At 48.4% G+C, this 27,910-nt stretch overlaps 1 protein-coding gene across 3 annotated transcripts; it reads left to right on the top strand.

The window, feature by feature from the left end:
* Window positions 1-711: 711 nt before the first annotated feature.
* ITPRIP (inositol 1,4,5-trisphosphate receptor interacting protein) lies at window positions 712-26,717 on the top strand. Of its 3 annotated transcripts, none has more exons than XM_052799549.1 (3): window positions 712-1,203; window positions 5,892-5,998; window positions 20,519-26,717. In XM_052799549.1, exon 3 carries the CDS (start codon window positions 20,532-20,534, stop codon window positions 22,179-22,181), a length of 1,650 nt encoding a protein of 549 aa, XP_052655509.1. In that variant the 5' UTR covers window positions 712-1,203; window positions 5,892-5,998; window positions 20,519-20,531; the 3' UTR covers window positions 22,182-26,717. The 3 variants fall into 3 exon arrangements, with proteins under 3 accessions (XP_052655509.1, XP_052655510.1, XP_052655508.1); XM_052799550.1 differs by lacking the exon at window positions 712-1,203 and adding an exon at window positions 5,454-5,646; XM_052799548.1 differs by lacking the exon at window positions 712-1,203 and adding an exon at window positions 5,454-5,782.
* Window positions 26,718-27,910: the final 1,193 nt, after the last annotated feature.

Genomic DNA, 27,910 nt, shown 5'->3' with positions numbered 1-27,910 from the left:
CCCAGGTTGCCAATAAACCTGAATAAACTTGATTCAGACGCTAAGGAAATAATACCCATACATACACATTTACGAACACAAACCCTTTGAATAACAAAATCATTACTTAATTCAATAAGCACTTCAGGAAATTCAAAGAACGGGCTGACTTAACAGCCCCAGTTATTGCTCACAAGCTAGACGGCTTCAGTGCAAAGCTGCACCACCACATTTGCCTGGTGCCCTCTTGACGTTGCAAAGTCTTGGTGCAACATAACACACAGACTGTCTCCCACCGCAGCACATGTCCACCACCTGAGCTTAAAAAAAAAAAAAAAATCAAAGCAGTGGTGGTGGAGAACATGCAGCATGCCATACTCAGTGGTAATACAAGACAGTTGTTGCAATGCTGCGGAAAGAGGAAGGGTGCAATAAAGGGATCTATAGCTCCCCTAAATCAGATAGATGTTACTATGCTGTCGCTCAGACCTGGTGCCCTTAAGTTTCTTTGTGGAAGTGATAGTTGTTGAGCAAACTTTCTCTGCTAGATCTGTAAGAAGATGCCCTTTAACTGTAGAATGTGGGCAGTGTTGGAAACCACTTTTTTAAAACCCTTACCGTCGCCTTTACCATCAGTTAAGTTAACCCTGCTATGCCTCATCTCCCCCACCCCTATGAGGAAACTACTGCCACTTCTCTGCCTCGAAAGGAGGTTGGGCAGGGTCACAGGTTCTTATTCGTGCCAGCTCAGAGCAGGAAAATGGTTCAGCATCCCTGGGATCCGCTCCAGTGCTTTGATAAGAACTACAAGCGAGGTTACGTGTTTCAGCTGCTTTCCTGACGCTCAGGCACGACCACCAGGAGGTCAGAATACATCCGAGAAGCAAAATGAGCGCATTTCCTCTCCGTCCCCCGTGCCCTCAGTACAAAACCATCTGGGAAGCTAATGGGGGAGCCGGGAGGGAGCTCAGAGAGCGAACTGCAGCCTGCCTAGGGCTGGCGGCGGGGGTGGTTTGAAGGAGGAGAGAAACAAAAAAACCAAAGAGAAAAGGAAACCCGCTCCGGCCAGGCTGGGCGGACTCGCCCGCACCTCGCCGAGCGGAGCCGCCGCGCTGCGGGCCGCCCCGCCGCCCCGGGGAGCGGCCGCCGCCGCCCCGACAGCCGCCGGTCTGCGCGGACCTCCCGCGGGGAGCGGCGGCCCCGGCGGAGGCCCGGCCCGACCCGGTAAGTCTCGGCCGGGGGACCCTGAGCACCCGGCGGGGGCGGGGGCTTTGGGGGGGTTGTCCCGCTTCCCCGCGCGGCCGCCGTGAGAAGGGGTTTGCCAGTGTTTGCCGCGGCCGCTTTGGGGAGCAGAGCCGCGGGACTAGGTGCGGCGGGTGCCCGTGTCTGCCTGCAACAGGTCGCGTTGGCGTGACTTTCCCCGGTTTCTCTTTGCGCAGTAACTTTTGCGTTTCGCGCTCTCTCCCTGCCTAAGTGGCTCGTCTCCGTGGGAATTCGGGCTTCGGGCCGGGTCAGGCCCCCGAGGCAGATTGCCGTGCCCACCAAAGTTTCTGCAGATCTTTCGGCTTTCCTCTCCCAGCAGCCCCGGCAGGAGCCGAAGGCAGGGAGCAGAAGGCAGCCTGCTTTCAGGGGCTCCGTGAGCTGCAGGAGGACTGGCTGCAGCCCCCTTCAGGGGAGCACATGGGGAACCTCTGCGGGATCGAGTCACGCTGAAGAGAGACCCCACGGCCGCCTCTTTCTGCTGGTGAGGACGGCTCGTGGGGTCCTTAGGCCAGTGATGATCTCGGGCATGTACAGTCCGTGCAAAATGCATCACCGAGCTTTGCTGCGTGTTCAGCATTACGTGGCTTGGGCTTAGCTTGTTACAAAACTTCTTTGCCTTTCTTCTGAGACACAGTATGTCTCTCTAATGACTGCAGAGAGAAGCAACGATGTTTTTAGTGGAGCTGCTGTTTGTGCGTGTGGGCACCTTTTTGAAGATGGCCAGTAGGTATTTGTAGCTCAAATCACAGTCAGGACTGGGGTACTGGAAGTCATGGGCTGTAAAACTGACACACAGAACCAGAGCCTTAGTGGCCTTTGCATCTTCAGCTTGGCAATCTCCCACTTGAAGCAATTCTCTTGGGACTGCCATATTAAAATCCTTGAGGAAAATACAGCATGTTGGTATTGGTGTCTCTTATGTGGTCAGGCAAGATGAGCACCAGCAGCATCTCTAAGTGAACATTACTATTAACATGTTTTTAATGAGTGCTATAGGCCTAAACCATAACCAGCGCATCTCCTTCAGGCCTGAGTGTTTGCAGTGAGCTGCCAGGCAAGGGCCTGAGCTGCCAGGTAAGCAACACTTGGACAGGAGAGCAGCTGTAGTGTAGTATGGCTTGTTCTGTGAGGTTTTTGAGCTCGGTTTGGTGATGATGGTAATGCTCTTCTGCAGCTCTGACTAAAGTGATTCTGTCTACCTTCATAGGCATCTGCTTTTAAACCCAGTTTTTCCTTAATATACGTGAAAGGGGTTCTTTCAATCCTTGAGGAAAAGCAGAGCATGGAAATTTGGAAGGGAAACTTAAAGCCTTCTCTTCAACCTTGTTTTCAGCAGAATAGATGCTTCACACTGCTCTGATGTGGGAAATGCACATACTAAGTGTGATTGCCACAGATGTGTAGAGAGGTAAATTGATTTACCAAAGGTCAGAGTGCCAATGTCAGTGCCGGGATCAGTCCCGAGGGCTTTTTGGCTCCCAGCTGGTAGATGATGGGGTTTGGGTTTGGGTTTGGGGGGTTTTTTTGCATTACTTGGATGTGCAGAATGCAGTGATCTGTGTTTGCACCAGTGGAATCTGCAGGGAAGAAGCGACCTGTGCACACGAAAGATGTTGTACCCGTTTATCAAGAGCTCAGGCAGTGGCCCCTCCCCACCTAACTGTCTTCCTCTTTTTGTTGCTTGGAGCATTATGATATACTAAGAACAGCCTTTTTTTTTTTTTTTTTTCCTCTCTCCCTACAAGTCAGACTAAATAGCCCTGGTTGGGGACTGGGGGATTTGGTTTTCCTGAGTGATTATTTCGGGCTGTCTGATGACTAGGGCCACCAAAGCTGCATGTCCTGCTCCCCTTTTGTTTTTTGTTTGTTCTCTCCATGGCAATAAGGGCTCCTGTGTACTTCTGCTGCATGGTGGTCTCAGAGGGATGCCAGTGCTTGTGATCCTCCTTAAGTGGCAATGAGTAACAGAGGGAGGGAATCTGACCTGTAGAAACCTAACACTGGTCTTCCATGAGCTGATCTAACTAATTTCTGAGTCTGTTTTTTAAGCAAAAACTGTATGGCTTTCAAAAGGACAATTTTAGGGTGGCTGTTGCGACTGTCCAACTGCTGACTGTTGTTTCAGTATCTTGGAGCTTGCCTGCAAATATTTTTTTTTTTTTTTTCCCTGATAGCTTAAATTAGTTCCCCGAGTGCAATGGGTACACAGCAAAAGGGGTGGTTTATTTTTCCAGTTGTATTGTTTTCTCCTGACACATCTGCATCCCCTCTAAAACAACTGTCCTGGCAAAATTTAAGCTAAATTCAGCCTCTGTCAACAAAGTGAGCATTAAGAAGCAGTTGTTCTGGGGAGCACTGATAAAGTCTATGAACTCCATGAAGAGTCTGCAGGGGTCTCCCTGCTGTCCTGTGCTGTCCCATCCTGCACACTCTGCTCTGCAGAATTGCAATTGCTATTCATAGCAATGGTGCAATGGAGAAGGGAGCTGAAAAAAAGCTCCTGGCTTGTTCCCTCAGATCCCCTTTAAAATGGGCTGTTGGGTGAGCCAGCTCTTTCCCTCCCAAGTGTTATGATAATCCACTTATACTGGGGGGAAAAAGCAAGTTTGCTGCCAGGCGGCATACTTTCCGTCAGCACATGTAATTGCTGGGTGGTGGAAAGAGGTAGAGACTCTGGTTTTCGGACTGGAGGGAAGGAGGGAGCGTGGCCAGGGTGTGCGCTGGGTGGCATTGTCATGTGCCCGACCATGAATTCCAGGTTTTGCAGGCATGTGGGCTCAGTTGTGTAAGCAAAACCTTCTGCCTGTTCACCCCTCAGTGTGGGCAATAGAAAGGGAGGCAGGTAGCCAAGCTTCAAGCAGCTTGAGGGATGGAGAGGTGGCCCAGGGGTGCAGCTGCAACAGGGCTTTTTTTTTTTTTTTTTTTTTTCTTTTTTAGCTTGTTTTGATTTCCACACACGTGTGAGCCATGCAAAGTTGGCCGAGCCAACCTTGACCAGCAGTTCAGCAAAACAAACAGGTTTTACTGCCATGACCTGAAGGCCAGACTAGCTGCTGAGCTTCAGGGGTGGATTTGATTTCTGGCATGAAGAAGAGGCTCTCATATAGGGCTGACCCACAACAAACACTGTTCTGTGTTGCTCGGACTGCCTCCAAGGGAGCGAGAGGAGGTTTGTGCTAGCATGTGAGGATGCAGCGCAGATGCACCCACTGCTGAGAGGGACCTTCTTCTAGTGACCTTAGACCATCCTCTGAGGTTCAGTCAAGGTCTCTCCAACGTCTATACACATATAGTAGAGGGAGACCCTGACTTAACTCTCTCTTTTGAGATTTAAAAATTATTTTAACACGTGAGAGCATGTAAGTCCTGTAGCAGCAGTTCCTGTACAGCACTTCGTAGCTCCTTTCATCCAAGCAGAAGCACCTCCTTTACCTAACTGGCCTTGAGCCACCATGAGATGAGGCATTGCAGGCCCTGAGGGCTAACAAACATCCACTGGGATGGTACAGCACAGATCCAGCCCTTTTGGGATTGGGGTGTTCTTGCTCCTGTGCTTGGCAGTCTGTGCTGCTACTGGTAGTGTCATGGCTGTGGTTGAGCAGAGGCACAAGCAGCCCTGCAGGCTGCGAGGCGCTGGGAGGTCAGGGCAGAGCCCGTTTACCCAATCCGGCCTCACAGTTGAAGACTGAAGTGGAGAAGTGAAACTGTACACATGGTCTGGTCTGAGCAGGTACGTGGGAGGAGGGAGGGTTGAGCCGTCCCCTCCCCAACGGCTGCCGAAGTGAAGGGGTTCAGGAGAGCAAGGACGCATCAAGCTAATACTGAGCCCTTAAAGGACCCAGCTCCAAAGCCCAGCTCAGCCCACGCTATTCATGATTTCATCAGGCTTTGGATCAAGACAGTCGGAGGGTTTGAAGTGGCGATCGTGGCTGGTAATGAGCATGGTGGATTCCTGTTCCCCAGCCCACTTGTGTGCAGCTGGCTAATGTCTCCCTTGTCAGCCTGCAACCAGCTTGTTGGGCCCATCCTCTCCTCCTCCTGGTTGGAGGACTTTGTTTGCTGTTTAATCTAAAATTTCTTAACTTCTCTCTCCTAAAATATGGTAGTTTATCTTTTGCGGTTCTGTGTTTCACATCTTCCTGTATGCTCTTAGACTTACTTCCTGCCTCTTCTCCTGTGTTTTCTGTTTCTCACATTAGCTACTAAACCCAGCTCCCCGAGCAAGTATTTCTACCTCGCAAGCTGCTTACAGCAGCTAGATGCCTTTTCCGAGACAAACCAATCCCAGACAAAACTGTCCCAGCCCTTGCACTTACACAGCTGCTAATTTGACCCTAATCCATTTTAAAAGGAGAGGGCTGGTGGGTGAGGATGGAGTCAGAGAAGGGAGCTCCTCACTTGCTGGTATGTCTGCAAAGCTGACGGACCTGCTGTGTGATTTGCACACTTTCCTACAGGAGAAGCAGCATTTTAACTCATCCCTGATCACTTCAAAGCTGATTATTTCTGGTCTCTTGAGCTTTTATGATCATTTTATTAGGTAAGGGGGTGAGTTAATCTCTCTCTTAATCAATCCCTAATTTAGATAACTGTATTACATACCTATCTTCTGCCTGAACTTCCTCATTCGTTCTCTTTGTGTTTTGCAGACTTCCTGGCTGTGCTTCAGTTGTGGGTGACTGAATATAGTCTTCTCGGCATCGTGGTGATAGTAGTAATGTGAAGCTTAAAGAGCACCTGCAAAATCGTGTAGCAGGTAAGTGCTCCGGGGGTCATTCTTCCTTCCAGATTTGATGTGATTTGAAAAAGTTTCTTGATGGGCTCTCACTCGGAGACCTTGAGCCTTACATCAGAAATGCCAGAAGGAAGGTGGTGTGGCTCATATTTCAGTAAACAATTCCAGCAGCGAGGGTCAGACAGCACTTGCAGAGCAAAAGTAGCAATATTGTGAAGGTTTAATTTGGAAATGGATTCAGTTTAGATGATCAGTGTTAAAAGCCTCTCTCTTTTGGCATTCAGCATAAAATTGCTTTTGTCTGACTGCTTGGTACAGTTGGGATCTAGTCAGAGGATGATGGCAGAAGGGAACCAAGCGGTCCAAGCTTTGCTGACAGCAGCTACTGCTGCATTTGCTGCTCTGCAGGAGAACTTGCCAGAGATACCTTACCTAGGCTGGGAAGGCACTAGATCCCACCTCTTCCAGGTGTTAGGGAGAGAACAAAGGTCTGGAAGTGCCTGGACAACCTCCTGATGATCAGGAGTGACAGCAGAGGCAGCTGGATTGAAGGGAAGTAGTGGCTTTTACAAGCCAGCAATGTGTAGTTTTCAAGTTTCTATGAAAAACCCTGAAAAACCCACTGAAAGCAGAACTGCTGGGTGAAACCCAGGCATCTGGCAGTGCTGCTCTGTGAACGTGTGACAGGAGGCTCTGCGGGTAGCAGTGGTGGGAAGGGAAGAACTGGAGCTGATGGCAGAGGGAGCTGCCAGAGCAGCAGTCGTGGCAGCCACAGTGTCCTGCTACAGCTCTGAGTACTTGTTACTTCATGTACTCCACGTGATTTTTTATTTATTTATTTCCTTATTTCCTTTATTCTGGATCTGCGTCTGTGTTGGGTGGTGTCTGTCCCCTTCTTCCCATCCCAGTCAGTTCAAACGGCTGCTCTGCTCTAGCAAAGCTCAGCTCACAGCATTTCCTGGCATGTTCCTCCGGCCAGCCTGGATCAAAGCTGTGAGAGCTGGCCCATTGCCATCCTCCTGTCTGTAAATGAAGCTCGCTCTCTTTTTACTTTCCCCCCACTGTCCTTCATTATTATCCCTCTTCCAGAGACAGGTTTTTCTGGCTGATCTAGCACATTATTTATATCAGTGATATTTGCCTCAAGGCAGAGATGCTTTTTCACCATTTACAGGGAAAGCATCTGATCCACCCCACTGCCCTGCATGTGGCTTGGAAAAGCCAAGCATGATGTTGGCAAGGGTGAGGATCATTGAGGCCAACTGTTCCAGAATTTAAACCCTGTTAGGCACAGTTTCTGATTCATATGGTTATTTCAGTTGCCTGGCAAAGGAAAATGTACTGTTCCTTCACTTTCGAAACCAGGGGGAAGAGCACGTAGAGAAGGTTCTTGCACCTGAACAGAAAAGAGACATTACTATAAGGCATCAGCTGAGCCACTTGTGTAACCAACTGCATCTTCCTCTGGGTTGTCTCAAGGCATGGTGGGTGCCATCACTTGAAAAGATAGAGTTTGTGGTCAAACTCAAATGAAAACAATGAAAACCAGCTTCAGAGTGCTTTGCTTTCAGTTCTTCCAAATTGCAGAGGATTTGGTGATGCTCAGGGAGCACCTGATGCGGAGTGGGAGCAAACGGTTCCCATGCTGCCTGCGGGGAGGGAAGTAGCTCCCTAAGACAAGATACTGCCTGTATGTGCCAGAATCCCAGCAGGGCTTTCAGCTTGCTTTGGAGAAAGCACATGCAGTGATAAGGAGACTTTCCTACAGGTAGAGGTCGTTAAGAGCAGTCTAGACTGCCTTGGGAGGCAGAGATAGAGATTTGCTGGAAGCTTTTCAGAACAAAGTAGACAAAGACTTGCCAGAAACCATCCAGGTGCAGTGTAGGCCATGCATGTAGGCTGAGGGGAGAGGCTCTATTGCTTTTTCAGATCTCTTTTTTCGCTATTTTTTAATCTCTTGTAGAATGTTAATACATACCAGAGACGGAGCTAAGGAGATGTTCTCAAGCTTAAACTGTGACATTTGATGTTCACAGTATAGTGCTTCCCAGAGGGGCTTGTGTGTGTATCTGCACCCAAAATGCTTAGATCCTAAGCTATTTCCTCCTGGATGTTCAGGTACCTGACTGCCACTGGTTTCAGATGAGAGTTTGATTTCTAAAGCTCTCTGGAGATTTAGCAACCAAATACCTTGGGACTGTTGGAAATGTGAGAGAAAATGCTTGGATTTTCTGCAGCACAGCCACTTCTGCACTGAAGATTGCAACCTGTTTGTGATAATTGAAGAAGACCTTTATCTTTTTCTCCCAGGCTAGTAGGGGCAAGAATGAGATGGGTGTCTGTATTTTGGGTAGCTGGCATCCATCAGCTGACCCTCCACTACTGTAACACAGTGACAAAAATTATCTGGCATGCTAGGTGACTTAAGGACATAGAGCTCTACTGCGGTCCTACCTAGCAAGCTGGTGATGCACAGTCTAAGTATCATGGCCATGGTCTTCTGCAGCTAAAGTCAAAAGACGGTCTGATGGTGCTTGGCTGATGTCCATCCCACCTCCCTGTCGAGCCATAGCTGTTTCATGCTCTTGGAACGAGTGCAGGGTTATGATCTCAAGCTCTGAAGGAGTTACAGGAAGAAATGTCCACTGAAAGGGACGTGTTTGCGTCATAAGTCATCCACAACACGTGCTCTCAGCTCAGCCTCGTATTTGCTGCTAGTCCTGGGCACTTTCAGTCTCCCATGCGGAGCTGGAAGCTGTCTTTGCTCCTTGCTAAGCTAAGCTCCTTGCCTGCTGCAGCAGAGAGGATTTTTGTGTCTATGAGCAGGGGCCCCACAGCTATGACTCAGAGCTCCCATTACGTTGTAACTTAGACTTTAAGTGCGTGGAGAGGCTGTCCCTTGGCTTTCAAACAAAGATTTCCTTTGTTGTGCTTTATGTTATAAAGGAAGCAAGCGTATGTGTTCACCCCACACATCCCAAATGAAAACCACGTGGCTTCACAGCCTTAACATGTGTGTTTGGTATTTTTGCTACAGCAGTGCATGTTACATTGCTCTTATCCCATTGACTCTTTTCAGAGTTTTTCCTCCCAGCATTCAGTTTACAAACTCTTCAGGGAAAGAAAGAGCTTAAAGATGTTTTCTTTTGTTGGTAACCAGAGGGGACTGAGTAAAAGAGCACATGAAAATTATTAAATATGGGTGCATGTGACAATAGGCTGGTCTCTGAGTCGCTCTCTCAGGTGAAAATGCCTGAGTTGGTGGCCACGGGTGCTGAAAGGATGAGCTTCATGGAAATATTGTACGGAAGTGGGCAGTTTGTTTTCTTGCTTTTTTCTTCTGATTTCTATTTATTCAAACTCATTTTGAAAAGCAGGGTTAGCCAGCAGTACTTTGCAGCCAACATATTTGTGTGCATGCGTGTCTCTTGGCAGTTTTTAGGTTTATGACTAGCGAGCCAAGACTGGGCTTACTGCTTCCCAAAGCATTGGTGGTGTTTCTCCTGTTCTTTTCTAGAGCCACCAGGTAATGAAGTAAGAGGGTCTGATTCTTCCTGCAGATGCTGGCATGCAATGTGGAGTGCCTCTGCTTAGATCAGGGAGTCATCCTAGTGAGAGTCAAGGAAATGAACGGGGCATTGCAGTAAAAGTGCTCTTTCTTGCTCTCTCCTCCTTCTACACCCTCTACCCATCCCTGCAGGGGCTTTCACAGTCTTTTTTTTTTTTTTTTGGGGGGGGGGGGGGTGTTACTTTATTTAAGGAGCTATATTGTGTTTTATAAAAGAGCTGGGATTTCAGGCAATGGGATAAAGCATTGCTTTTCATTTCTGTGGTGACATTTTGGCTACAATAGACAGCTTTTAAATACTGTTCCTCCCCAACTGTTTGAATACAAACAGCTGTAACTAGTTAGCAAAACAATAGTCCAATATCACACAAACCTCCAATCCCATCCAGTGTTTTTGAGTCCTGTTTAAGCAGATACTTGGGCCTACACGTGTCCTGACATAGGAGTGTGACTTTGTCACTAAGTCAAGACTGTGATGGAGTAGAAAATCTCAGATCAACCAAATTCCCAGCCTGCAATGACAGTTTCTTTTTGCTGTGTTTTTGTTCAGCGTCTCAGTGTGGAAGTGTCTGGCAACTACTGTGCTTTCTACTGTCTGTAATGTATAAGTGCTCATTGTTACATGACTGAAATGGGACTTCATAGTTTCACATGTAAAACATAATCATTCTACGAGTCACATCTCAGCTGTGCCAATATCCACATGTGCTCTTCTTAGATGTGCTGGAGTGGTGTATCCCTGCTGGGAAATCAACTTTCTACTAATGTTTCCACCAAACCTTTTAATACCAAAGCATTCATTTCAATGGATGTACAATATATAGTTAAGTTGGATGTGTAGCGATGTAGGGCATATGCTTACCTTAGGATGAGGAGAGTCAGAGTAACCACTGCCTGATTTAACAGCATTGGTGTGATTTTTCTCCACCTTGTTGAGAATTAAGTGGGGAAAAGGAGGGCAGATTTAAACAACCATCTTGGCAATTGAACCCGTTTTGTATTCTCACCACCTTTCCCTGGGGTGACTGCTGGATTGGATCAATGAGCCATGGCTGCCTGCATGTGCAAGGGGAGGTTGTGTGGCTGAGAGGGTGACAGCCAGAGTGGGTCCCAGCATGAGCACCAGGTAGAGGCCGGAGAGCGTGTGTGCATTGATGTTGCTCCACACTTTGTGGTTGACACTGTCAGGCTTTTGGTAAAGCAGCAGGGGGTTTGTGTCCATCTGTCCTGATGAAAGATTATGCAAGGGAACAACCAGCTATTGCCTGGGCTCTCATCACGTTGGGTTTGAGGGGGAGGGAGCTGGTGAGGTTGGTAAACCAACCATTTTTTATTTTTTTTTCTTTCTTCCCCTTCGGGTGTGTGTCTTTTTTCCTCCTAAAAAAAAACCAAACCCTCAAAAAAACACCACACACAAAAGTTAGGTCTACTCCAATTGTTTTCCTCACAATTAGCAGAGAAAAATTATTTGGCCTAAAAAAGCCAAGCTGTTCCTGGCCGGGATCCTACCACAACAGGTCAGTACGTGGGTGGGACCCACATGCACACTTCCTACCTTTCCCCTCCTGCCTCCCTTGCAGCCAGCACTATGTTCCAATTTGTAAAACCCCTTCTCGGCCGTAGCAGGGGGAACCTGAGGCACTGCACAGACTGCCCACATGCTGCTTGCTGACAAGAGCTGAGCTGGCTTGTACAGTCAAAAAGCAAAAAAACACATGCAGACAATGGGCAGGATGCTGAGTAACATGCTCCTCACACTGTTAGCTTTATCTTCTGGTCTCCGTGGGCATCCCCTCTTGGGTCCAGCCTTACAGTGAGTAAACAGTGAGTGCTTTGGGGGCATGACATGGTTCTGCGTTTATTTAATAGTTATTACAGCCATCTTTGGCGGCTGCTGGCTTCTGGGGCAAGGAGAAGAGGCCAGAATCATGTTTTGGTTAGTGGCATGATGCCTGTATGCACTGAAAAATAGTAACTTGGAAACAACCAGATAAATCCCCCACTTGCTGATAAAACTGAAAATCTTTGGGTTTTGGAAAAGAGCCCCAGAAGGCAAATAACTCCATTCGAGCCAAAAAAAAAAAATCTTTGTACTGTCTAGGCCTTGGGGGAAGAGGGGCCATGGGATTTTATGGCAACGTCTTACAAATGCATCCGTGTGCAGCGAAAGCTGAGGCAGGAGGGGAGGACCTCTCAACATCTTGAGTGCTACTGCAAGGAGAATAGAAACAATCTGTCCTACTTTTACCCACAGTGGTTACTGGAAAGTTAGGGGTTCAAACTGCAGCAAGGGAGAGTTAATGAGGCATGAGAAAAAGCTTCCTGATGGCAAAGGTAGTGAATGACTGGAAGACATGAGAGAGACTCCCTGTCCTTCCCGGGGCAAGTCAAGCACTCCTCTGCTTGGAGAGATGCTGGCAAAATCACTCCTTGCTTGGACTTGGGGCTGCACGGTAGCGTCTGTCTCCAGAGCAATGCCAGTGCCGCTCACATGCTTATGCACCCCGAATTCGCCTGTCTGTGGGAAGGGAGGGCTACCTAGTCCTGTACACAGGATGAGCATCAGCATTTCCTTGGAAATACCTGATCTGGTGACCCTGGGAGGAAAATATTGCTTCCGAAAGTCCACAGCAGACCTGTCGGGCAGGATGTCCGACTCGGGCTGCGCGACTGACCCCGTTGGCACTGCAGCAGGCCCGGGACAGGATGTCCATGGATGTTACGAAAGGCTAACGTGTTCTCAATCGAACGGCAAAACAATAGTTATCAGGCAAGTGGCCTTATCCAACTGCTGTCCTGTGGCCAAGCAGCTGATCTGGGGTGGGGCTTCCAGGCATGTTTTGGAAGGCAGTTGCTCTGCCATACCTGTCTTTTGTAGTCCTGAGCATGCCGGCTGGCTTGTTCTGGTTTTAAACATGGTTGTGGTACCAGTCTCAACATCCAGGCCTCTGCACCTCATGCGTTGGTGCATTTGGTCCTTTCCACTGGTGGCTTTGGTAGACAGCCAACGACAGAGCCCAATCCCACCAGTCTGTGCTGAACCAACTGCGACTGTGCTGGCAACTGGAATTTGGTACTTTGTCTGTAGCACTAATTTAATGCTCAGAAAGACATGTCAGAGCATGAGTTATAGCTGCTGTGGCTGGTGCTGTTCTGTCCCAGCCAGCAGCTCATCACACCAACAACCTGCACGCAAGCTTAATTCATAGGGGTGAAAGAACAGCACAAGTTGGTGCCACTCAGGCTCTGTATTGCGTTTTTGTGTCTCCTAATTTTCCTGGCTGGGCTGTGTGTGCTGCAGCTGACTGTGTGCTCAAGAGATGGGAGAGCAGGAACCTCTCCTGTCTGCCCCATGCTGCATGATCTCTGGGTGGGCTGTGCTGGGTGCTGTCACAGCTGATGATGGAGCGGGAGGTGTGGGGTCTTCGTGGCTCCGTATGGGTCTGGGGACATGTTCTCACTGCAGCAATGGGGTCTTTGACCTGGAGGGTAGAAACCCTGAGGATCTTCATGTGAGCACCTGGGCTCTTGCTGCCTGTGCCAGGTGAAAGCTAGGCAGGGTCATGTGCCAATGCATACGCAGTGGGGTGGGAAGGGTAGACTGGTGCAATAAACCTTTAGTCACCCCGGGGTGTGTTTCAGTACGTGGGCTCTGAGTGTTTGCCTTGGCTATGAGGGCCCTCCAGCCCTCCCAAGGGTCCAGCACCTCACCAGCCCCACCTGATGCCACAGCCCCACCTTGCTGACTCAGGTGAACATGGAAACTTGTTTTGAGATGCAGTGCTTTGGTATGATGTCTCCTAGGAGCTGGCTTAGCTGTCAGCGTCCATCATACCGGGGTGCTGGATAACCCACAGGCCCCAACAAATGTGGTGCTGACCTGGGAGGAAACCTCACTTGCTTCTGGTCTGAAATTCTTCACCAAAACGGGACTCTTCCCCTGCCCACCCCAGAAAATGCTGCTTCAGTAAAAATGGTCTCAAAAACAAGACAGGTTTGAGTGAAGTCCTGCCAAAACAAATTCCTCAAGTCCTGTGAAAGCTGTGGTCAAACCTGGAGAGTAGAGCATTGACCTGAAAGCAGCCAAGTGATGAGGGCAGCAACCTCAGGGGCTGGGAAGGAGACCAAAGCTTAGGTTACTGTCACTCCCTCCTGAATTTAGAGGAGAGCCTTCAACAGAAGTTTCTGTCATCCCAAGTAAGTGATCAGACTATAAGGGCATAGACGTGTGCTCTGTATTTTAAATATGTGCATATAAAATTAAAACCTGAAAATTTTCTCATTCTTCTCAGTGCAAAAGAGGCAAAATTTGAACAACAAATCCCCAGCAACTAATGGCAGAGACCAGTCTGATATCTTCACCAGGGTATTACTCTCTCTAGTGGTACCTTCGTCTTTTTCTGTGAACACCCGTCCAGCCTGTGTATCTATTCCTGAGGCTTTACATGTAGCAGCTGGACGGAAAACTGCCCTCACCATCTGTCCTGAGCCAGCAAAGGCCTTTTGACTGCCCTGTAAATGTTGATGGGGAGATGGTGGAAAAACAGCAGCATGGTATGGGGTTGACTAAAAGTGCATCTTTCCAAGTTTTTGGCAGGAACAATAATACTGACATGCATCTCTGCAATTCCCATTTCTCTTTCACTGTGCATGTTTCTTACAATTCAGAGCTTGTAGTCCCCAGTAAGAGGAAACATCATTTCTTTCTGCTACAGCCAGGCATACCTCTGAATACCTGCAGAGGTGGCAACAGTATTGCAAATTGGAAAAGGGCACAGTGCGTCACCAAGGGCTTTCAGCAAACTTTTTGTCTTGACTAGGTCTTCATAAATGCAGCAGAAGCATTTTCAGACTGTACACTCAAAGGCCAAAAGGCAATTTGTTTTCTGTTACAGCAAGGGGAGGAATTGTGAAGCTCCCAGAAGCTCAGCCGTGAGGGAGTATGGCTGGGCTGGGCCTGAAACCCCTGGGCTTGAGATTCACATCTTCCCAGTAAGAAAGTCCCAAGTGCAGGTTAGTGGCTCTTTTGGGCTATTAATCTCTCCAGTCAAAACATGCAGTAGAGTCCTTTCCAGACCTCAAGGACCTTCCCAAAAAGAGTCTCAGAAATTGTATTTGTTCCCATGAAAGTTCTGGTTTCAAAACTTGGCAGCTTTCAATGAAAAAAGCTCCCAACCAGCTGTAGTTTCTATCATCTCTTCGAATTGCCTCTTTTCTTGCAGCCTACCAAAGCAAAACACAATGTGGCAGCCACCTATTCACTGCCTTTTGTGTCAGCCAAATCGCAGGAAGCAATCGAGTGTGTCGTAAATGATGTCTTGGCATATTCCAGTGCACTACTGAACTGCATTCAGTGGCTTGACTTGGGTTTTTCTAATTTAAGAATCAAAGCTTCAGCTCACTCCTATCTGCTTTATTGCTGAACACCAGCCAGAGTGTGTTTTGCTTCCCATGATTCAAAATTTAAGGGAATAAAAAGGTGGAAAAAATGTAGCTGTATGAGGAACTCTTGAGGAAAGAAAGGGACTGTTAATGAAAGGGAAATATTCTCCCGTGTCTTCAAAGATGGAAGGTTATCTGGGCTCAGAGCACATGAGCAGCCTACAGAGGCAAGTTGCAAGCTGCCATTTAAATCTCTCTCTTTTCCTTTGCCAGACTGAGCAGGAGGCAAAGGGGTCTGAAGCTGCTGTGGAAGAGGGTGTGAGGAAGACTTGGGGACTTCAGAAGTTGAGCACATTTTAGCTGGAAGGGACAGGATGTTGTTATGGCTTTAAGCATCATCGTCTCTACAAAGGACTTTGCTGCTCATGCAGGGAAATCCCCTATGGCAGAGTGGCTGGTGGGAAGGGGGAGAGCACACTCTGCCACAGAGCAGTGGCTGTCCCAAGTTGGCCCACAGGAACACCAGATGAGCTCTGTGATGCTCCCGGGTGAGGAGGAGGTCTTCAAGACAGAAGCTGAAGGTAGAGCCGAGCTCTGCCCCCATGCCACATAAAACACCACTAAGCAAATCTGCTTGCACTAGTGTGTACTGCAAGCACTATCCATCTTCGGGGCTGACTGCAGCCAGGAAACAGTACAATGGCTATTTTTATATTGTCTTGCAGTAGTCTCTGAAGATGATTTTCCTTCAAGGCTACTTGTGCAGGGACCTGGGTAGCACAGGTGATGCAGATAGTTACTGCAGAGATGCAGACACAGCAAGTGCTGGTTTGCAGAGCTCAGCACCACTTTTTCAGCTTAGGGGGCTGCATTTGTGCTGGTGAGAAGCTGCAACTCTGTCTTTGCACCAGTGCCAAGGGGCTGAGCACAGCTGCTGAGTCAGGTCTCACCCGAGGGACCATTTTCAGAGCTCCAGCCCATTTCAACGCCAGCCTTTGGTGTGGCTGGTGCTGCCCAAATGTGGCAAAGGAGAAGAGTCTTTTCCAGTGGCAGTTTTGGGGCAAGCCTCCCTGGTCATACTCACCCCTTGTTTTTTATGATGTGCATACAAGAGGATTTCAGCCAGCTCTCAAAGTGCCCATGCAGAGGATGCTCTCCAGCCATCACTTGACCTCAGGCTAGCCGCCGCCTGGCTGTGTGAAGGCTTTACGTGCCTGTGAGCTTCATGTGCTGCTTCCCTTTCCTTGCAACACACTACCTGTAACCATGCTCCAGGTGAGCGGGTGAACCAAACATTACTGAATTGTGCAGCGAAGAGCTTTCATATCAGCTAGTGTGAAAGCTGGCCTCCTTCTGCATGTGCTTCATGGCACCAACCTGAACTGCACGATAGCAGTGTCATCTTTGCCCTTCCCCTCTTGGGGGTCCCCGCATCATCCAGGACCTGCTGTGGGGCTGATCGGGATCCTCCAGCCAGGGAGGCTGCTTCAGGCTTGAAAGGATGAGGCCTAACTTGCCTGGGAGCTGAGGGTGGAGGGCTGCAGGTGCTCTTGGTGAAGCCTTTGAACATACCAAGCACTACAGGATGCAGCTGATCATTGTTTCTAATTGGGCAGCAGAGTGATCAGCTGCTTTTATCTCTCTGAGCCCTCGCTCCCCAGCTGGAGAGTAGGATGGTGCCTGCCCCCTCACTTCCCAGGGTTGTTCACAGCGGTCATTAACCTTAAAATCAGTGAAGCACCCAGTCACTGAAGCAGTGAGTGCCACAGAAAAGCCCAGAAGGAAACTAATCCTGGTGCCAGAAGCAGGTTTGAACAAGCGGCGTCACATGCTGGGCAGCGAGCAGAGACAGAGCGTTGCGTCAAGACGGTGGGGCTCCACATACCTGCTTGCCCCCAGCCCTCCTGCCCTCCCCGAGCAGCTGTCCTCTGTCTCCCTGCTCCTTTCCCTGCTTTGTGCCCACGGGAGCACAAGAGGTGGGGTCTCTGCTCCCTCGCTCAGGGGATGCCCTGGCGCAGGGAACAGGGCGAGGGCAGGCTCAGCTGCTCGCAGAGGTGGCCTGCCTGCGATGCGGCGAGGACCACGGCACCTTCCCTCAGGGGGTCTTTGGAGCCCTGGGGCTGCCACAAGAGATGTAAGCCTGTTACCAAGTCTGGACATTGTCTGTGCTTTGAATGGGAAAAAACTGGCAGGGCCAGAAATTTGGAAAAGGTTGAAGATTGCTTTGGGAACTTGCTGTTTAAAAACTCATGGATACTTGAAATGTTGCTAAATTTGATGCGTAGATGAAACGATGTTTCTCTTCCTTAGCATCCAGCTTGGAAACATTAGGACTCTCTCCCTCTTCCCCACACAAAAGCTGTCTCAGCCGGAGCAGGCATAAATATTTTTATCAGACTTAAATTGCTTGGGCTGAAGTTAAAAGCGAAGGAAAAGAGCGGCCTTTGTTATGAGGAAGGCTGGACTGCCCTAGCAGGCAGTGCTACTGGTTTCACCTGTATTATTTAGTCTTTCGATATTAACCAGGAAAGCTGTGTCTGATGAGATGTGGGAACGCTCTGCCTGTACCAGCCTTGCTGCTGTCAAGGCCAGAGTCCACTGACCTTGGTCACTGAGCATCGTTAACCTTAAGCCTTAACTGAGGTTAATGTTTGGCTTCATTTTCTGTTGAGAATAGCAACAGTCGCAAAAGGGCAGTTTTGAGCAGGAGAACTTCCTCTGTTCAGGCCGAAAACAGACATGCCTCTTGCAAATTGATGTGACCTGAAATGATGTCACTTCCAGTTTTCATCCTGACTCTCTTCCAGAGATTGATGCCTGTACAGTTTGCTGGGGGAAGAGGTTGTGTGCATGCTTCCTAAGCCACTCCTGCAAAATCAGCTGGGGTAGCCTAGATTGTCAGTGTGACCCAGAATGAATTCAGCAGAGCCGGCCACTGGTGGACTTGGGGATGTCTGGCCTAACCCCTTCTGCTAGCAGAGCTTTGGGGCAGGTAGTCTCTGGAAGTGGTGTGCCCATGGGCAGCTGGGCACAGGAGAGTCTTGAAGGGCACAAGAAGATCTTAAGAAAGCTGACTTCTTTCAGCCTTACGCATCTAAGAAGTAATCTGGTAACAGTAAAACATTTCATCCGCAGGAACAGAGGTCTAGCAGGGGAGAGCAGCAATGTCATCCTGGTCAAGACACCAAGAGGAGGCACCTGGCCCCTGGCCATGTTATTTTTAAGCTTGGAAAGCACATGTGGTCTGCAAGAGCATAGCACTAAGGAAAGGAACTCGCCAGCACTTCCTGCCCTGCCCCGGCAAACTGATAAAGCCCTTTGCAACGCAGGGCGACCCCAGTTTGTTTTTAAAATGTGGCCAGGCGTGGAGCTCACAGAATAACTGGGACACCCAGCTTTGGGCATTAATTCAGCTTTAATTCATTGCCTGATGAATTAAAGAGTTAATATAAATGTAAAAAGGACAAGAAAGGCCCGCAAACCATCTCCAGAGCAATGTCTGCATAAGGGCATTCATCTATGCATGTACATGGGATCTAAAAAAAGGGTAGTTAGTAAATGTTACACAGGGAGGGGCACATAGCGTTATCCTGAGCACCGTGTGAATTTTCTTGCTGCTTGGACAATGCATCTCAATCCTGTTCCCTTCTCTTGTTATTCCAGTCCCAGCCCTCTTGTAAGCAAAGATAATTGCATGCTGAAGGATACAGTTCCCATGTACAGTAAGCGCTCACATTGAGGAAATCTAGGTTCCTGCAATCGAAAGCCAGCAGTTTGTTGTGCAGTAATAGTAACAAGGCCCACTGGGATGAATCTATCTTTATTGCATGCCCTTTGGAGGCATAAATGAAATTGCCAGAGATGTTCTCCTCCTTGCCTAGATGCTTGGGCAGCAGGGTTGCTGTGGCACCAAAACATGCTGGGTTCAGGCCAGGAAGGAGCTATTGCAGGGGGAGGGAATTACAACCCTCAGTTCCCGGTGCACACATGGTACCCCACCACCTCTTGGCTCTGTGAAACAGCCTCATTCCCACAGCAGGATGAATTGGTTTGTTAGGAATGAAATTCCTATTTCTGGTCTGACTGATTAGGTATTTTATGGATAGACTTTATTTCTGAAACAGAAACCCTTCTCTCTCAAACACACTTTTGAGGCATTAAAGGGGCTGCGTTAAAATGTCCCAGCTGGAAGAAGAAATACCCCTCCTTGTCCATCTTGTCCTTCTGATCTCCCTGTGCTAGGACTGTGGGGTGATGCTGCTAGAAAGTGGGACCGGTGAGCTTGCCATGTCTCAGCAGTGGGTGACAACCTCAAATTGTCCTGCCCTGAGCAGGCGCTTGGCATCTTGACAGCGATGCCAGGCCTCCAGAAACAGAAATGCCACCTGGGAGGAAACAGCCCAGGCTTTAGCCTGAGCACCCTCTGGCCCAGACCTCTGGGAGGCCTCGTCAGGGCCAGGCGGATGCCCCAGCAATGAGACTGTGTTCCGGAAAGCTGGGAATTAAATTCTTTCATCATGAGCCCCGTGGCATGGAAAGCTTTATTAAGTGTGAGGTCTGAGCAGCAGAGCCAGTAACCACACAAAACACCACAGCAGTCTCAGTCGTGGCAAGGGCCTGTGCAAGGGGTGGCACATGGAACTGCTGCTGGGACACGGCTGCCTGTGGCAAGCGCCGCGACACCGAGACCTGGGGAGTTTCTCAGCCACGCTGGGGTCACTTCAAATAGGAGCGAGCTGGCTGCAAGCACAGCTGTGAAGGGGGTGCTTGGGGGAGATGGCTTAGATCAAAGCCATGGTGTTTACTAATGCCTTCTACAGATTAACAGTGAAGTAAGCACCAAAAATAAACAACCCGATGCTTTTAAAAACACTGGGGTGAAGGAAACCCTTTCTGGTTTAGCAATCTTTGTGGTTCTACCCTTTTTCCGGGGACCGCAGTCATGAGGCATCCTGGGGGCTGGGAGGATTTACCACAGCCGGATCCTGATGGTGCTGAAAGGCAGGAAGAGCTTTGCCTGTAGTGCCTGCGTAGAAGCACAAAACTGTGCAGGCTTGTTCCCACCCAGGTGCACATACCAGCACTGGCAGTGAAGATTGCCCTGATCTAAGCTGGCTGTGTGGGTCCCCAGACATGCTTTATGTGGAAGGTGGTCAGGACAGCCCTGCCTATGCCATGGCCACGTCTCCAACATTAGCCTTATGTTGAGGGAAAGCAGCGCTCATCTCCAGTCCTGCTTTTTTACACCTGGGGAGGTCCTGCCTGCTTCTTTTCCATTCAGTTCCAGGGAACTTTAAAGGAGAGAGGAAGGACATGCCCTCCCACAGTGCCCCAACAGCATCACAGGGCATTGACGGTAGCAAGTGTCTTCACAGTTCTGTTCTTTGACGTTAATTTGATAAGAGGAGGCTTTCATCTTCGCCATCTGCTGATAAAGGGAAGCTCGGTTGATGGGCTTAGGAGCTTCTAGACTCTTTTCAGGGCTAGAAAGTATACCAAAGCTTTTATTCAAGCAGGGACTTACTTTCATTTTTCTTCTTGAGGAAATATACTCTGAATTGTGGGTCATTCTGCCTTTCTTTCTTTTCCAGGGAAGAAACTGCCATGCCTGTGGGAATCTTCCGGGTATGCCTAGTGGTGATTACAGCTATTGTCAACCACCCGCTCCTCTTCCCTAAAGAGAATGGCACTGTCCCCGAGAACGCGGAAGAAATCATCCAGAAGATGAAGGAGCGGGAGGAGACCCTTCGGCTGGAGAAGTTGCGCTTGGAGCAGGAAATCGCACACCAGGAAGCCACGCAGAAGACTCTGGAAAAGGCTGCAGAGGTGGTGGAGGAAAGCAAAGAGGAAAAGGTCCGATGGGATATGTGGACTGCCCTTTCCATGGTCATCTTCCTGCTGATCGAGCTCTGGAGGCAGGATTTCCAGGAAGGGATTTGGCAGGACACAGGAGGGGAAGAGGATGACATGGCTGTCCTGGGGAAAGCATTTAAAGGTGTGGCCTTCCCTGACAAGGCCGTCTTGGCCAGCTTCTATGAGAAGCGCATCCTGGGTACCACTGGAGACATGGCCAGGATGCGGGAGATGGTGGAAGGCTTTGCAGATGACCTGTTGGAAGCCTTGAGGAGTGTTTGTAACCGGGATGCTGACATGGAAGTGGAGGACTGCATGGGTGTGGGGAGCATGTATGAGAACTGGAGAGTGCGTAAACCTTTTGTCTGTGATCTGATAGTGCCTTTTGCCCCCCCAGAGCCATACTGTTTTCGGTCCCAGACCTGGTGCTCTGGTGACTCTTTTCCCCCAGATGAACAAGGTTATGGCACTATCAAGGTATGTAGGGCAGATGAGGATGTGACGGGTTGCATCTGTGACAAGACTAAACTAGGGGAAGATATGCTGTGCCTCCTCCACAGCCAAGCCAATACTACCAGGCCCAGCAGTGAGATGGAAGACCTCCTGTGCTTCAAAAATACTCAATATCTGGATGCTGACCAAGTCATGAAGTGGTTCCAGATTGCAGTCACCAAGGCCTGGAACAGAATCTCCCACAAGTATGAATTTGACCTCTCCTTCAGCCTCCTGGACTCCCCAGGAGCCCTGAAGATAAAATTTAGGTCAGGGAAATCGATTGCCTTCAACCTCACCCCTGTGGTGCAGTACGAGAACTCCGATGTTTACTTCATCTCTCATTTCCCTCGGAGCGGCCTGGCAGCAGACCTCCCCTCCAGCACTCACTGGTTTCTCACCTTCGCAGTGTATGAGAGGAGGTTCATCCAGCTGGTCTCCAAAATGCTGCCTGCTAATGCCTGCCATGTCAGCTGCCTTCAGATCCTCTCCTTCCTTCATGGGAAGCAATGCAGCCTCACAGGTCCAAGCGGGCTTACCAACTACCACCTGAAGACAGTAATGCTGCATCTTCTGCAGGCACGTCCCAGTCAGGACTGGGCCCCAGAGAAGTTGGAGGCCCGTCTACAGGACATGCTGAAATTCCTGGAGAAATGTTTGCATGAGAAGAAACTCTACCACTTCTTCATTGGCAATAGGAAGGTACCAGCAGAGCTGGGCTTCCCCATCATATTCCAGAGGGCTGAGCCTCTCAACCTTTTTCGTCCCTTTGTGCTGCACAGGGATGTTTACAGGAAGACAGTGGACACATTCCACGAGATGCTCAGGAACATGTCTGCACTGATAAATGAGTACACGGTGCCCATTCCCCTTGCACACACCAATGGGATCCATAAGGAATCCCTTTAACCAAAGCCAGCAGGAAGACACTTGTTCCTCTAAGCACAAGTCCAGAGTGCAGATTTCTGAAGCCTCCTGGAGACAACTGACTTTGCCAGTACAGCTTATTGTCTGCAGCTGAACCAGTCCTGGGCCATGGTTTCTGCAGTAAGGGAGAGGGGATGGGGGGAGGATAGGGAGAAACTGGAACACGTGGTATAAAAGTAAGTTTCTGCTCCACTGGTGTGCTGGCTGGGTTTTATGCAGCTAAGAATATATTTTTCTATTGTGCCTCAGTCACGCTACAGTGGTGGTGAGCAACAAATACAACTAATTTATTCAGATGCCTGCAATGCAAACAGTGGTGGTGGCCAAATACTTCATTTCCTTTGGAAGGGGGAGATAAGAAAAGGGTGGAGGAATCAGAGACAGGATCTTGGGATTGCAGGAGCCTGTCTGCTTGCAGACAGCAGGAGCTCTGCGACTGATGGGAAGCACAACATAAGACTCAGTGCTGATGTGGGGAGAAGGGTCATGCACAAGATCTGGACTGGATGGAGATCCTTAAATCAACCACAGCTCTTTAATCAAAAGGGAACTGTAGTTATATAAAAAAGCCTTCTTGATAGGACTTGCAGCAGTAGTTTAAATGGCTTGTCCTGTCCTTCAAAAATACCCCTGCACATTTCTTCTCCCTGGGGAGGATGTAGCAGAGCAGGCAGCAGGGTCTGTGTCTTCAGACCATTTCATTAGAGTCTTCCATTTTCTTCATGGTAACATGGCTAGCAGGTTATATTCCTGGCCATTTTCCATGGATAAATGGACAGAAACCTTTTTTTTACCTTAGATAAAGGAGAGAAACCGTTATTGGGTTCTGGCATTTTGGCTTATTTGCTTGTTTTCCTTACCTCGGGGCAGCAAGGCTGAGAACAGCCAAGAGAGAAAGGACTGCTACAGGTTTTGCTTTAATAAAAGAAGCAGTTCTCCAAAATTATCCTGTAATGAAGCCAATCTCAGCAGTCTGGTAGCAGGAGGGAACAATCACCCTCCAAATGAGAGTGTGGTTTTAATGAGGCCAAGACCAGCAGGATGGCTCTGAGTTAGGAGGAGGGTATGGAAGAGGTACACACATAGCAGAGCTTGGCAGCACTGTCTCTGCAGCTGCCTTGTGGTCTGTGTTGCATCCCTTCTGCTCCCATACCCAGGCAAAAGCTACCTGTTTGCCTCCATGCAGGGTCTCCTCAGTCCTTTTAAAGACTGCTGCTCTCATGAGAGTCTGAGGAGCTGCTGCTAGTAGACTGTAATTTGCTGAGCCGGGAATGCGATGGGGAAATGACAGCTTCTGCAGACTTTTAAGCCAGGGGAGAATCTTGAGCCATGTGCTAAAAACCCCAATGCAGAAATGGAGATGCCTGAACTCCCTCAGGAAGCAGCACGTTAGCGCTGAGCCAGTGGGCTGCCCAGCCCTGGTGAGGTGGCTTTGCTGGAGGAGAGGGCTCAGTAGCTCCTCACTCGCCTTTGTGTGCTTTGTACAGGATCCAAGCCAGGGCCTCAGTGCAGATCTGCCTTGTGCTGGTCCCAGAGGCCTGGCCTCCAATGCTAAGGGGCCTTTCCTACCATTTTCTTACACTAGGCTTTCCTGCCATGTTTTACACTAGGGCTTCTCTGAATCCTGTTTACAAGAGGGTGGTGGTTCTGGGTGGTGAGAGCCATCAGGGATGATATTACCATGACTCCACAGGTATCTTTTTATCAGTCCTCTCTATCAATCACATGCATCAGAGCAAAGATTTAATCCTGTATCACTACTACGGACAGCATATAGCATGAGGCTTATTATCCAGCCTGTTGATAAGCAAACTTTCCATAGATGCGTCGTCTCCCTTTTCCTAGTAAAAACCATTTCACCACCTACTTCATGTCTGCTCTTGTCTGTCCCTCCACTAGTGAGGGACATTTCATGCACAAAGGCAGAGAAAGCTGTAACTCCAGTTTTCACACCTGGTTTATAAGAAAGTGCAAGTGGGGACAGGGAACTCTGCTCAAATTGCTGCTCCCCTTGGCTTTTATCATCACAGCTATATGGTGGTTAAGAAATATTTCTCAGCAGAAAGTAAGGGGTAGGAAGCAAAAAGGGAGAAAAGAGGCTGGTGGGTAGTGCCAGTAGGAAAGAGTCTTGGATCATCAGCGCTTGCTTCAGCACCCTTGGCGATGAGTGCCTGGGAGACTGCCAGGGCTGGCAGAGCAACAGGGCAGGACTAATTGCTAACGCCAAAGACTGCTGTAAGCCCCTGGCTTTCATTAGCACAACCAAGCAAGCCTTCCCCAGTAGGAAAGAGGCCAGGAGCAATCTCGGGGAACATGGCAAGCAGGTAGTGACAAGCAGAGGTACAGGGAGAGCGGGTGAATACTGGAGCCTGGAGGCTACATTGGAAGCTGTGTAAGTTGTTTGCAAACCCAAGCAATTTGCCATTTTTACCTGCCCAGGTTTACTGCACAGTGCCTGTAGCAGATCCAGCTTTGCATGGGCTGCTGGCAGGCAGGTCGGTCATGCTGAAGCAGTTGTGGTCAGATCTTCTAAATGTGTTCCCTGCCTAGCCAGCGAGAAATAAAAATTTCTTTGCCATTTCCTGTCAGGAGTCTAAATTTAGCCCGTCCAAAGAACAGAAACAAATTTGTGACCCAGGTCTCTCAGGAAATGACATTCAGGGTTGAAAAATAACTTTTATATAAGGTTGAGCAGGGGGAGGATGAGAAGAAAAGGCTGTTGAACAGAATAAGGTAACTCCCCTGTTAAAATGGCAGAATAGAGCTTTGTAACACCAGTCCTACAGGCTTGTAAACATGCCTAAACTCATCTTTACACAGCTCCGAGCACTGCTGCTCAGACTCAGAGGGAACCTAAACTGATAAGTAGATTGAATCTTTTGTTCTTCATTTTCTGTATTTGTGTGCCTGTCCTCTCTTAAGCCCAAACTGACCCTGAAGTGTTCCCATGGGATTTAGTTGAACCCAAGCTGGAGCTGAACCAAGAAATTTATGGATTTGCTTCGCCTGAAAGCAAATTGCTTGGCTTAATTTTCCTACATGCAATATGCTCATTTTGCCCTGAGCACCTTTTAAGTGGTCTGTTCTGTGCATTTAAGCTGTGAGGGAACCCACTCATACCTATCCAGGGGGAGAAGTGCTCTGTGATTATAAGCTGTGCTCCAGTAAGCCTCAGGGCAGAGATCTTCTTTGTAAGCCGTATAGCAGTATATATACATGTCCCATCTGAGAAGATGTGGGTACACAGCATTTCTCTGGATCAGACCTCTGCAGTGGTACAAGGAGGCCATGATGTGAAGCACATCATTCCTTGGACTGCCTTGTCTCTCCTGTATTAAATCTTTTCCCACCAAGTACTAGCCCTATCAGTAAAAGGCCACACTCACATTTCATAAAAAAGGTTTATAAGACAGTTCAGCTCCATCAGCTGTCAGCCAGTAAAAATGTCCTAAGACATTTTAGGGCTGCCCATGTTTAGTTCTGCCTTGATTGAAGTCTGGCTGGGCATTCATAGGAAGCAGCTTTAAAGGGTGGGGGTGGAAGTGGGGGGTTGTGGTTTAAAGTGAATAACATTCTTTTGAAACCAAACAGTGTATGACACATGAGTAACAAACACACAACATCTCTTTGGTAATGCCTGTATCTCTCTGGGAGATCCTAAGGAAGGGTAAACTGCCTGTCCCAGACCCCTTTCTTGTGTCTCAGTGCTGTTCTTGCTATTTGCTAACCAGGTGAATTAAACAGATGAACTCCTATTGCCTTCTGCCAGTTTCCAGCCACTCCCTCCACCCTCAACTTGTGGTTTTAATATTTTATTATAGGCTCTGTCAAAGCAATGGGATTAGTGATGGCTTGATAGCAGCCACTGATCTACAACGTAGTTTCAGGAGCCATTTGCCTTTAGGAAATGTCTTGGTCTAAGATTATTATTGTTGTTCAGGTGCCGAATGTCTTCTAAGGGGAGCTGTTGGTAGTTCACTCTTTAGTATGTGGCAACCATAGAATATGGTTTCTCTTTCTCCGAGTTGCTCTGTACACAGGTCTTATGGGCGTATAAAGATGTATTTCAGCAAAGAGATCCAAAATTTTATCCAGTGTTCAAGCAGCAGGATTTGGTGCTTGTTCACCAAACATTTTTAATGCAAAGCCTTTGCAATGTTTTCTCTGTGGTGAAGAAATGAGAATTAACCACCTCTAACAGCTTGGCTGCTGGTCATCGAGGGCTTAGTTCTCACAGGATTCTACATAGTAAATAGCTTTATTTATTACTTGTCTTTTTTTTAGGATTGGGGGCGTGTGTGTAATATGTTAGCTCAGAAGTAAAACTGTAGTATGAAGATCAATCTTGTCAATGCTGAAATGGGCAATAACACCAAAACTCTCCAAAGTAAGGTCTTCCTTGAATGACAATGCTGTACTCAAACCGCTGCTTTTATAGCAGGACACTGTTGAATTTGTATAGATCTTCTCATTCAGCTTTATTTATAATAAAGGAAGTCTTGTGCAAAATCTAAAGAAGTGTGAAGTCTGTTTTGTTTCTATTTCCCCCCCAAATGTTTCTGAGAGCATGGAAGGATGGAGTGGGGATATGTCCAGTGCGATCCTAGCACAGTGAGCATAACGGCGAGATTCCCTGTGATTTCTGACTGCCTGTAGAAATTGTTCCAGAGTCAGATGCAACATGAACACAAAGTAGAATTCCAGACTTCCTGAGAATATGACTCCACAGGAATTCAAAATAATTATTCTGGATATCTCTGCTCAAAAAACACCCTTTTGTGGCAAGCCCTAAATATTGCTGATAGATGTTGCCCTTATTGACAGAACCAGAAATCTCCTGAATTTCCAGTTCAGCTAGAAGAATCCTCTTTACCTGCTTGTTTTACAGGTATCTGCAGCCAAGTTCCAGCAACCACCCACCACCACTTAGCCTCCTGCTTAACCGCTTTCCCTGGTTTAAGGGACTGGTACCTCCTTATTAATATTCTAATGTGCTCTGACTCCGGAAGGAAATCCAAAGCTAGTTAGGAATTCATATAATAAAACCACCACTGTTTCCTTGGCAACATGTCTTCCAGCCCCACAGAATGCTCTACACACCTTTAATTAATAACTGCCTTCCAGTGATCACTGGGGCTGAATCAGCATTGAACGGGTCTGAGAAGCAGCTGGCTTAAGAGTGGCAGCACAAGTCTACCTAGCCAGGGGTTACAGTTTCCCAGGGTCAACCACACACTGCAGTAAATGGAGCTTGTGAGTCCTGTGGCCCAGGATCATGAGCAGCCTTGGTTGTTTTAGTGCAACTTTGTTATTTAAAATAAATAAATATAACCCCCAAAATAAACTCACCATGCTTTAAACCTCAGTCTGAAAAGCTCAGAATCATTTTCTCCATTGAACTGTTGATTTCCTGGAGCATTTTTTACTGCTTCTGTGTTGCCATGTAACAGAAGGGGTAACATCAATACAAAATCCTTTTTCAGAAGGGCAATTAGCAGATTTTTGGTCCGTGCCATGCCATAGAGTAGGCAGATGTAAAGACAGATAGAGGCCAACCCCAGCCACTGGAGATTGGTTTTGGCCTCCTCTTCTAGTAGTAGAACAGTCTTCCTCTAGGCTTTGACCTGGATTCTTTCTTCAGAGATTCAAATTCTTGTGTTTTCCTTATTTCCAGGCTTTCTTAAAGCCCTGATTCCAATGTGCTGGCTTTC

The sequence above is a fragment of the Harpia harpyja genome, chromosome 10 (assembly GCF_026419915.1).
Source record: "Harpia harpyja isolate bHarHar1 chromosome 10, bHarHar1 primary haplotype, whole genome shotgun sequence".
Lineage (NCBI taxonomy): Eukaryota > Metazoa > Chordata > Aves > Accipitriformes > Accipitridae > Harpia > Harpia harpyja.
This window is presented reverse-complemented; position numbering and strand designations above follow the sequence as displayed.

Excerpts from the sequence above, each read along its gene's own strand:
- ITPRIP (XM_052799549.1), top strand. The coding sequence starts at position 20,532 with ATGCCTGTGGGAATCTTCCGGGTATGCCTAGTGGTGATTACAGCTATT.